We start from the raw sequence: 12226 nt of genomic DNA on the forward strand, positions 1-12226 counted from the left end.
TCACCTTTGTGAGAAAACTCCCCCTCCTCTGGAAATAACTTGGGTGCGTGTGCAAAATAGCAAGTACATAATTATGTTGGACTTAATTCTGTAGGCAGCAACTTTATTCAGCTCTGAAAAGGAATGTACAGAACACCAAGGTTAAACATCTGGATTTATTGAGAAACTGGAGCACAAAAATGCAGAAATGCCAACTACTTCCAAAACACATTTTTCCAGAATTCCTCCCAAATTAGACAAAAGCATGATAGGCCACAGAAATGTAATTGTAATGCATTCCTGTCGTTTCAGCGGCAGATCAGATTAAAACCACACTTTATACCAAACACAGTTTTCTACATTGTGGAAGATAGTGTTTCTTCTGTAACATATACAAACAGGCCTGTCAGTTCATGTGTAAGGTTGACATAAAATAGATTACACGTTTGACAGCAAAAGGAGGTGGTTTATTCGTACATTTTGCATGCATATTCATGCAGTTGTGGCTACTGAAATGTTGACTAGGCTGCTAGCCCCGACTCCCTACTATCAGAGGCGAACGGCCACAAGTCCAAGAATACTCTTTCGATCCATACCTCTATAAAAATAAAGCACACACATCACTCATCTGGCAAAAAAGGGTTAGGCAACATAACAGATCTCATGACTGTAGGTGAAGAAACAAAAGTCACATGGCAAATTGTTCCTTCTAGTGAATTAAGTTAATATAAAATGGTCGATAAAATGACCACTCTAGTATCTACTTAAAAAATAAAGGGCATTATTTAAAATACAGTGTTACTTTATGTAGACAACCATAAAAAATAGAGAAACTAATGAGAGGGTTTATTGGCATTTAAGTGAGCATCACCCATTAAGGGGCCTTGTGAAGACGAGAGAGTCCTTCAAATCAGTATTACAAGGTTATCCAACAAACTTAAATAACTCATTTAAGTTGCATATTGAAAGTAGTACCCAAATCTGATTCAAGTATTTGGTCTTTATAGGCTATTGGTCTAATTTAGAAGTGCAAAATAACCACAACCTCACAGACATCAGAATCTGTTTATTACTTTAAGGTTCGTAAAAGCAAATTGCTCAATGTTCAGAAGTTATAAGCCAACCTCTTGTTTCAGAGCAATTTATGAGGCTAGGAAACCAAATCATGCTTAGGCTGCAAGTGCTGCACAGAGGCTGCCTTAAAATCCCACTGATTTCAATTGAATTTGAGCAGCTTGATGGCACATAGGAGTGCAGTCTACCTTTTCATTCTTTAAAATGATCGGCTTGTTCAGCCAAGAACTGCTAATGGCAAAAATCTGCTATTTCCCAATTCTAATCCTCAGACACCACAACAATCTTCACAGTCTCATTTATGTCAGCACAAATAGAGGATTTTATGGTCAAAAGGGAGTAACAGACTGGCCAAAATGTGTTGAGTAACTATCCCTTGCTGTTTTGCCAGTGCATCACAATTCAAAAACAGAATTAAACTGGAGAACACAACACTTTCCTCAAGTACAGACTTTTGCAGAGTACTGTTTGCACAGGCAAGGAAACTACTGGGAAGCGGTTCATAGGTCAAAAATCAAAAATATTTTAAATAATTCCCTGAAATGACTCATTAGTCAGTATTCAACACATGAGACGTTAATTCTCTTTGGGTAGGACACAAGGAGAACCATATTATCACTAAGAGAACATCACAGAAGAGCGTGAGAACTAGGGGTCAGGAAAGAGTTGGGGCAACTCTTTTTTTGGCTAGCTTCAAAATGCATCCTCATTTCCATGGCTTTCTACTGCCACACATCTCCTAGGCACAAAGCGATAGTACAACTGCTCGTCCCGGAACTCAAATTCATCGGCAATGTGCTGGATGATGCCTCCTTTCACCAGTCTTTCTCCATACACCACCGCTCCCCCACGGTCTAAGGCAAGGCCAACTTCCACGAGCCAGTTCACCAGGTCACAGCCACAGAAGACCCCGGCCACAGTCTTTGTGCCACACCTGTATGTCAAAGGAAGGATTCACCCACATGCTCTGTAAATCTCGTACCACCACTGTTTGATGGGTGAAGACAAAGGGGGGGAAATAGGGGGAAACAAGGAAAGACAGCATGACAGTTAAAAGAATTGTTAAAAAGGAGGTCATGTGTATAGTAAAGCATGGTTGTGGTTTTTTTTTTTGCAAACCTGGATTATCTTTTTTCTAAGTCACAATCAACGTGCATGCACAAGTCATTTGAAGCCAGCATATGCATAAAATTAACACTATGTGGGTTAGTATAGCATGAACTACCACTGGTTCAACATTCACAGTGATACAAACTAAGATCTCCACTCCGTGTAACAAAAAGGATGGAAAGAGTAGGGGAAATCCACGTTTCAATCAGTCCGATTGCTACCTAGTTCACACAATATACAGCAGAAGCGGCAGTAAACCTGTTCTTGGACTGCACCATTTCAGACTGCAGGGGGAGGATTGCGTGCCTGCATTTAAAAAATGGAGGAACAGTCAAAGTTGCTTTAGACCAAGTCAGGGTTCATCTAGGCCATGACTGTGGACACTGACTCTCTAAGTATTTCTTTTAATAATTATTTCCATTTGGTTGTGTATTTTTGATGCGTTTTATTTATTGCTTATGACTTTTGTTATGTTGGTAATTGTGTAAATCTCGTCACGTTGTAAGCCGCCTTGAACATAGTTTCAGCTATGGATACAAATAAAATGATGATGATGATTCACACAGGCGATCAATCCCCCCCTTACAGTCTAAAGGAGGAACCATTCAGGGACCGTTTTGCCACCTTTCAAACATTCACTAGCACAACGTCTGGAGCAGCTTTCTCTTCCGACTGAGAGCCATTTAAACCCACTGGCCCCTAAGTCAAGGTTACCAAATCAGCAGGAGCCCATCGAAAAGCCCTCTAGCCTAGTTGCTGGTGCAGTTGTGCACACCACTTGCCTGCAATGCATCTGTCTGGCAGGGTGATGCCAATCCTGTATGGAAATTCATACAGCAAGGAGCTTTGAAGCAGGTGAAGTGCTGCCTTGGGGGACTGTATGGCGACTCAACTACCTTTTAATGCAATCATCTTTCAAACTTAAATTGAGAATTCTCTATTACTGTATAAGAACAGCAATTGAACTTTTTCAATTCCCCTAAATTGTCGTGAATATGCAAGATACTGAGAACAACATTTAGAAGAAAAAAAGATCAAGTTCTATTTCCAGTGACACAGTGGGAGAAAAACTACCCACGGCCACAAGGGTATTGTTCAGAAGTTGACCTGTGATAGTGAATGTTTCTGCTTATCTTGTAAGGAAGCATGTGTTAGAGAGTTAGAGCAAGCCAATATGACCAACTACTCAAGGCAGCAAACCAACGTAAAGAAGGAACCCATCAGCATTTTTATTAGAACGAAGAGCAAAAATTTATTTGGATTAGTGAAGTGAAGCAGAGCCAACACGAAAAAGGATGGAAGAAGAAGAAACAACAACAACAGAAGAGGACTGATGCAGGACTTTCAACTGAGAAGGAGAGAGGAAGAAAAAACATTAGAAGCAAAACACGTATATGAGAAAGGACCAAGAGAAGGCACATATTTCACCACAGTACGGAAATAAGGGCACTCTACAAATGTACATACAAAAAACAAAACAAAAAAAGCATTTCGTTTCAGAACTTAAAAAACAAAGAATTCAGCAGAATTGTCCTAAGTTGTTCACTCAAGCCATCTTACTGTTCTAAAAATTCCTTTTCAGTAAGTTTATTATATACCCCTTATCCCAAAAGACAAAACTTTTGGGAAATATGTAATCCTGAACTGGAAACCTCACTGCTTATATCTGAAAACATTGTGACAAACACAACTCTCTCATTTGGGAAAGGGGTAGGGAACTTTCTTTCAGGTCAAGGGCTGCAGCACCCTGGTGAAAAGCTGTTGTGGGGGCTGCATTCTCAGAGTGGACAAGGCCAGACCCACATATAATCATACACCCCTAACACCAGACACACACACACACACACAGAGAGAGAGAGAGAGAGAGAGAGAGAGAGAGAGAGAGAGCTATTGCCCCATGAACACAATATCCCATTTTCTCCAACACCCTTCCTCAGTCCGGACTGTGCAGGTGAATGAACATCTAAACAATGCACAGTTGGGACTGCAAGCCCTGCCTTACAGCTTATTCAGAGCGTCAAACTTCATAATGAACTTTGTATCCCAAAGATTGCATGCAAGAAATTGCAAGGTGTGTGGACAGCATTTTGAATATCTCTTAAGGAATGCAAGTACCTTTCTGCTGAAATACACCCACCCAGGCCCTCTGCTTTGGTCTCCTTGCAGCTGATCTTGCAGAGTTAGAAGCCACAATTACACGCTTTGGGACGCACAAGTCCCCTTTTGCTAATCAGCTGCTCCTTGAATTGAACAGATCCCCACCCGATTTAGGACTTCAGGTACGTAATAAATTTGATCTCTGAAGCGATTAAAAAATACACCACCAAGTCTTCCAAGAGTAGCATCAGTACGAACTCCATCTGATGGGAGTTTTAAGCCCAGTATTTCTTGGTTTCATGCACTACTACGTGGAGGACAACAGGTTAGAAAACAGTAGCTTCTTCCACCGCTACTTTTGAGGTCTTGCATTAAATGCTTGAGGTTCAAATGTTTTAAATAAGACTTTCTAATGGTTGCAGCTTATCTACTGATTGCACAAAATGGGAAGGGTTTGGATTGTTTGCAGTTGCCTGCTTGAAATCAAAAGGATTGGAAAAGCTGACTAAACAGTTAAAAACACTGAATAGGCAACAAATGGAAAAGGACCTTGTAGAAATAGGACATGCCTTTGTAACGTACATATAAGAAACCAATTTCATCCAACCTCTGCCAATGTATGCCGAACTGTGGTGGGATCTATTTGGCTGAACTCTTTACTTTGTTCTCATGAGGAGGGGAGGGATTATATTTATTATATGGAGATTTTTTTGTGTTATACTGGAAAATTAAATAAAAACATTTATTAAAATGTATTTTAAGGAGATGTACCGTAAATTGTTTTCGATCAGCATGTAAAATGATTGGCTATAATTTGAGCATACTAGCATGATCTACTATATATTTTGGAAAGAATTTTGTTCTCTAGGCATATAGACAATCTTTTAAGGTATCATAAGCAAATTTTGTATGATGGTTCCTGAGATCAAGGAGCAGATTCAGGATACAACAGCATGCCATTTTGAATCGACACACCAAACCTTTCAAGACAGCACTCACTTTAATCACTAATTTCAAAACTGCACTGAATTTTTGGTTCCTTAGAATCCCTCAGCAATGCCAGCCACTTTCCACTAGTCTGACACTATGTTAACTCAGAAAAAGAATCTTGAAAATGATTTCCTGTCGTTTTGGTTTAAGACCAAGCATACCTTAGTCCAGGAATTAGAAAACAAAACACAAGTCTGGAGGCTTTCACATGCATATTTAGTGTTATTCGGAAGTGTTTCCAGCACAAAACACTCAGAGATAGAACACCAGAACTGTCTGCAAAGTGTACCCATCATTCAAGAATAGAAACAGTTTGAATAAATCTTTACATTGATATACAGCCCCACCTTCTGTCTTGGACAATGCTCCTGACACACATCTCTTTGTGGTAATTAACAAACTGTTGGCACGTCATCCGGATTTCCTCGGGTACAGTGGATTCCCTGCGCTCCGATGTCCTGTTTCCCCAGAGGAATTCTAACCTGGAAAGAGAAAAAGTCAATCTGAAACAAGCCCACAAATATTACAACAAATAAGTATCTGCTGTAATGGTTCTAGGGATTGCTTGTGCGTAAGTTGCCTTTACTCATGGCTAGGTTGCATGGCTGAACCCTTTCTGACAGGACAGCCTCTATTCCGTGGCTGCCTCAGTCGCTGGCAGAATCCGTCAGTGGGCATTTCTTAAACCGCTTCCAACATAAAAGCTGCTTGACGCCCAGTCTCCTCCCCCGTTGCCTGCGCGAAAGCTTTCTGCGCAGGGTGGGTGTGGGCAAAGGAGCACTTGTCCCCTCTCCGCTGGTCTCCTGCGAAGAGTCCTGGAGCCACCTCTCTGCTTCCTCTATTTCCTCCTCTTCACCACTGGTGTTGCGCTGATTTCCTTCCCCAGTGTATGGGCTATCCCTCCTCCTCCTAGGGCCCTCTCCACCATCATTCGGGAGCCCTCTCACCGCCTCCCGCTCCGATGGCAGTTCCCTGACATCCACGTACATTATCTTTCTATTTTGTATAGATGAGTGATCAAATCAGGTCTTTGAAAATAATTAGTTTCAGGGGAGAAGCAGTATGAGAATTTCTGTTTTGGTTTTTTTGCCTTAGAAAAATTGTGCATGGAATAGAAAACGGGATGAATAGGTGTGAATTTCTGCTCCTGAATTCAAGTACAGTCATACCTCGGAAGCCAAACGTCTTGCGAGACAAACGTTTTGGCTCCTGAATGCCATGCGAAACTGGAAGTGGGTGTTCTGGAATGCGAATGTTATTTGGAACTTGAACAACCGTCACAACTTCTGCGGCTTCCGATGGCTGCAGGAGGTTCTTGTAGCCAATCTGAAGCCTTGGTTCCTGAACATTTTGGAAGTCGAATGGACTTCTGGAACAGATTCTGTTCTACTTCTGAGGTATGATTGTACCCTTTGGGCTGATTTATACACACTTGTTCATCATTTGGTGACTATAGCTTGGATTCTAAGCTGCTCTGTTTGTGTAAGGAGGACAGCAATTTGTAAGCTCCATCCCTGCCCACCGTATTAATATCTCCTACCATCCTCAAGCCCCCCCCCAATCCCACAGAGCAGATTCTGAAGAACAGAGGACCACACAGAGATTGAGTTGAAGAGAAAGCCCCATTCCATGTATGTGAATGTTGTTTCATGAATGGTACAAAAGTTAAGAGCTGCACGGAGAAGAAGGCAGAAATAACATTAGTTGGGAGTCAAATCTGAAAGACAGTTGGCATTATTAACGCATTCATATACTTATTTGGAAAATTACCTCCGTTTGAATGGAAGAATAATAAGATGTTTGTCTAAACCAAAAATTCCAAAAGAAATGAATCCCTGAAAAAGAAAGGATTGTTATTTTTTTTAAAAAAAAACAAACATTGATAAGTAGACCACTAAAATCCAAGGAATTTTAAGGTATCACAAGACACTTTGTGGCTTTTATTTTACTTCAGGTTATACACACACGTCGCACACACAAGTGTGTATGTGGTAACAGCAGCAGGAATTAAAATAAGTGCTAGTACAAATACCTAAGTTACAAGTTAATGACTACTTTCAATAATGTGCACTCACTGAAATCTACAGACCTTGATGACAGTCACCTGATAATGCTGAAACATCCATCCATCCTCTGTCTTGGTGACAGATGCTAATGAAACATCTGTCTATTGGAAATGAGTATTTCCCCCCTCCCTTTAAAGACTGGAACAGCAGCCAGGAACCCAAACCCAGTGCAACTTGTCAGAGCACATTGACAGAGCGAGTGCTTTCAACATAATTTTCTTCAAGTTCATAATAAGCAAAGGAACAAAGAGGGGCCCCTTCCCCCCTTCCTGGCAAACTCTTTTTATCCCAATCTTCTTATGCATGCTAACTGGGTTCAGTGAGATGTTGTCTCAGTCAAGTGAATGTAAGATCGGAGGTGTGATGTCAGAGTCAATATTACCTGACCAAAATTAAATACAGCGCAAAAGAATTGTAGCTCCACATAGAGTCTTCCAGGTTCTTGGTTGAACAACCACCACAAGCAGCTGGATAAATTCTGGGGGAAGACAAGAAGAACAAATATTTTTAAAGCGTCACGTTTTTTGTGTGTGAATTTTGTTATTTTTATTGCAATCCACTTTAGGGCTTGCAACGAGGTGGAATGTACATCTGTTTAACAAAATGCTTTTCCAATGGAAAGCTACTAGCCATTTGTCTCTGTACTAATATAGTAAAGTCATGGGTTGCATGTATTCAAAGTAGCACTAAGGGGGAACAGTCCATCAGCACAATGATTTGTCTCTGCGCAAGAGAATGTTCTCCCTCCCCACCCCAATGCACCCTCTTAAATCTGTTCTGGGGGTTCCCACTACCTTATGGAGCAGATTTGGATATGGTGGGGCACACAGGGGAAGCCCCAATGTCCAAACGCAACTCATTCGACTTACAAAACTATTTGGTTGAGTACCACGCCCCAAGAATTTAATGAAATGTTCATTTCACTAAATACACAGCTGATGGAACCACCAGCCCATCTCTTTATCACTCCAATGCTGTCTGCTGTTATACCAACACTTGAAAGCATGATAGGAAAGCACGACTACAGGTGTGGTAGCCTATTTCAGAGGTAGACAACAGAGGTTGTTAGACTCAACTCCCATTGGACCAAGTCAGCAAGATCAATCAATGATTAGGGACAATGTAGCCCAGAACATGTGAAAGACACCATGCCAGCTACTCTTTGTGCAATATTTCTTCATTACACCTCAACAGATGGCTTATCACCATTTAATGCAGGTCACTTCAGACATCATTCCATGCAAGGGGTTTATGCAATGTTCTTATATTAACACAACTAAGGAGGAGTACCGTATTTTTCGCTCCGTAAGATGCACCTAGTTTTTGGAAGAGGAAAACAAGAAAAAAAAATCTGTCCTGGCTTATGGGATAGCTGCGTGCAGCCTCTCCTGGGCAGGGGATGAAAGCTCCCACTGCTCAGGAGAGGCTGCACGCGGCTAAGACTCCCCCAAGAGCCGTGCTCCCTTTAAAGAGCGTGCGGAGTGTGTGTGTGGCTCTTGGGGGCTTTTCCTTCTCCCTCTTTGGGGAAAAGCCCCCAAGAGCAACACACACGCTCCATGCGGCTCTTTAAAGAGAGTGCTGAGCAGAGCCTCCCGCCTGCATTCGCTCCATAAGATGCACACACATTTCCCCTTACTTTTTAGGAGGGGAAAAGTGTGTCTTATAGAGAGAAAAATACGGTAGATAGGAAACTGACGATATCACATCAGACCACTTGGTCCACCTACACTGTGCATTGCTGAGGACCTCTAGAATTTCGATGCAAATGCAAGCAACCTACTTGACATGAATGTTGTGAGGCTAAGATTGGGGGTGGAGGAGAATGATGCACTGAGATCTTCAGAGGAAAGATGGGATGTAAATGCAGCAAATAAAAAATGCTGCATAAATTATAATGGCATTGAAAGTTTCCCCTGCCTGCACTGACTTCCCTAAACATTGGTGTGAATCAATGAACTAAAACAGTTATCAGAAGAGGTGAAAAAAAATAGGCAATTTACAGCAAAGAGGCCCACAATGAGAAGCAAGCACAGCAGCACATGTCTAGCCAGCTGCTTGTCTCCAGTCTGCAGAAGCTGCTCTTCCTGGACCAAGGCACAGCTCTGAGAACTGCATGGACTTAAGCACCGATTCGCTGAAAAACATTAAAGTAAATATGTTAAGTTTTTCATTTTGCCCAATTGATATGTAAATACTGCATTGATTACTATCATATTGTTAAAGCAAAGGCATTTCCCCCTCCCACTAGGAAACACTAATCAGAAAAATAAACTGTATGTCCTTTCCTTTCCATTGCATTCCACACCCACACACCTTTTGCTTGTGAAAGACTTTACTGGCTGCTTGCTTCAAGGAGTGAAAGACTTAAGAGTTTTTACCTAAGCCAACAGCTACCCTATTTCTGTGACCTTACAAAGCAACAGGGGCAGTTACCACTTGAATAGCTTAAAACAGCACAGGACTAAAGCCATTCTCTGGAACAGGCTTTTAATCCAACATTAAATTTCCTGGCCAGGTGTGGGGAGGAGAGAAACGAGAAAGGAAATACTGGCACTAAAATACCGACCCACAATGCTTTCTACATGGTGTAGCCTTACTAAGCTGAATATCAGCATGCTGGCATTTTATTTATTCGGCCCTACGTCAAATTCCATAGGTAAAACATAACGTAATAGAATTTAGGACGGGGTTCAATGAAGCTGTATGCAGTAGGGCTCCCCCACAATCTGCTCTGGAGGGTTGGGTGAAGCCCCAGAAAAGATTTACGGGGCACGCGGGGATAGGAAGTGGGAAGGTTTCACTGCACAAGCGACAACGCTTTTTTTTAGCAGGAATTCTGTTCCAGCGCCATTGCTATTATAAGAGAACAAGGAAGGTGTTTGTGGTGAGTTCCGAGACCTCTTTTTTTGAAAAATAGCACTGGCACTGGCGAGTGGACCTCGTTTCTCATACACTTCAACAGCTAAGCACTACAATGAATTCCACTTCTAAAGTTGAATTTGGCGTATTTATAGAAAGTGTCAAAAGTTCTTGACCGCAAAAATCATTCCTGCCACCAGATGGCAGCAAGAGGTCAACAAATTCCCATACAGGGAGCTTGCTGCAGCTGAACACTGGATTCCTTTCTGCTGCCAATCTTAGCAGCGATAGTTCCTGCTAACTTAGATGAGTAGTTCAAGAGGCCTAGGCTCCTTTCCTCTTCCTTACTTGTTAACCAATGACACACACTTTAGTCTCTCTAGTCAAGTTGTTCGCTTTGCCAAAGAATATGCTGCCCTTCTTGACAAACAGGTGAAATTATTTTCTTCCTGCTACTGCTTCCTTCGTTGTGTGATCCTCTATAGACCCACAAAGAATGTAGGGAGTTGTCCCTAAACATTATGGTGTTCTATCCATCCCATATAATGCCTCTTAGAATATTCTCTGAAGATTGCGGGAGATGGTGCAGCGGGAAAAAAAAAAAAAAGATAAAAAGGTAAAGGACCCCTGGACAGTTAAGTCCAGTCAAAGGCAACTATGGGTTACAGCAGTTACAGCACTGATCACACTTTCAGGCCGAGGGAGCCAGCATTTGTCCACAGACAGCTTTCCAGGTCATGTGGCCAGCAGGACTAAACCGCTTCTGGTGCTACGGGACACTGTGATGGAAGCCAGAGCACATGGAAATGCTGTTTACCTTCCTGCCGGAGCGGTACCTGTTTATCTACTTGCACTTCGTGCTTTCAAACTGCTAGGTTGGCATGAGTTGCAACAGAGCAATGGGAGCTCACCCCATTACAGGGATTCGAACCGCCGACCTTCTGATCGGCAAGCCCTAGGCTCAGTGGTTTAGACCACAGCACCACCTGTGTCCCTACATGCAGAAAGTGCAAAGGGGCTAGTGGGATGATGCCTTGCTTTTCCAGCTGTCTCAAAAGCAAGCTACGGTCCCGCCCGCCCCATTCTAACCCTCACCCAAATTATAGCAGGAGGCAGTGAATGACTTCCTACACCCCTACTGTCAAAAGTTACTTTTGGGCGTACAGTGGTGCCTCGCAAGACGAAAAGAACCCGTTCCGTGAGTCTCTTTGTCTAGCGGTTTTTTCATCTTGCGAAGCAAGCCCATTAGCGGTTTAGCGCTATTAGCGGTTTAGCGGCTATTAAAGGCTTAAGGGATTAGCAGATTAGCTGCTAAAAGGCTATTAGCAGCTTAGTGCCTTAGAAAAAGGGGGTGGGGAGCGGAAAAAACCCCCAGGAATCACAAGACATTTTCGTCTTGCGAAGCAAGCCCATAGAGAAATTCGTCCTGCGAAGCACCTCCAAAACGGAAAACCCTTTCGTCTAGCGGGTTTTCCGTCTTGCGAGGCATTCGTCTTGTGGGGCACCACTGTATTCATTTTTTCACTCACTAAAAATTAAGCTTATTATCAGTTTGGCCAGTTACCATCAAATTATTTTCCGAAACCCGTGTGGCAGTACATGAATACGAAGTACACACATGATGCTCTGAAGAAAAAAAAACACACACTGACCAAACTCAACCATAAGAGCTCCCTTTATGTATTAACTGTGCAGCTGGAAGTTCACACAAAGAAAAGGGCAACAGCCACTGACCCCCTCTGCCTTTCCTGCGCACAGACCCCCTTCACGGGACTAATATGTGAAAAGGTTTGTAACTTGAAATGTGGGTGATGTACTCTCGGCCCGGCACATGCAGACCTCTTAACGAACAGATGTGCAATTTTGCAAATTCACATGCTTCCGTTTTAAAACTTGTAAACGGGCTTGAACAACACAGGATACTACAGTTGTGCTTCACCTGTCTCAATCGATGTCGTGCAGTTATCGCGGGCGCTGCTACGACTGGATCCTGGCTCTCCTTCAGAACAGCATAACCTTCTATTCGGCTTTTGGCACTCACAGCACCCTAG

General features: G+C 42.5%; 1 protein-coding gene across 4 annotated transcripts in view; it reads right to left on the bottom strand.

Annotated features, from left to right (window-relative positions):
• Positions 1–141: 141 nt before the first annotated feature.
• Positions 142–12226, bottom strand: part of GPR155 (G protein-coupled receptor 155) — a 38487-nt gene continuing 26402 nt past the window's right edge. For 2 of the 4 annotated variants that reach the window (XM_083407906.1, XM_083407907.1), the window contains exons 11-16: positions 12115–12222; positions 9317–9450; positions 7699–7794; positions 7021–7085; positions 5598–5732; positions 142–1987 (exon numbers count right to left, since the gene is read on the bottom strand). In XM_083407906.1, coding sequence (XP_083264032.1) covers positions 1747–1987; positions 5598–5732; positions 7021–7085; positions 7699–7794; positions 9317–9450; positions 12115–12222 — 779 coding nt within the window. In that variant the 3' untranslated portion in view covers positions 142–1746. Of the gene's footprint in view, positions 2041–5597; positions 5733–7020; positions 7086–7698; positions 7795–9316; positions 9451–12114; positions 12223–12226 lie in introns of all 4 variants that reach the window. The other 2 variants (XM_083407908.1, XM_083407909.1) reach the window with 1 other exon arrangement.

This window comes from Podarcis tiliguerta, assembly GCF_965153285.1.
Source record: "Podarcis tiliguerta genome assembly, chromosome: 1".
NCBI lineage: Eukaryota > Metazoa > Chordata > Lepidosauria > Squamata > Lacertidae > Podarcis > Podarcis tiliguerta.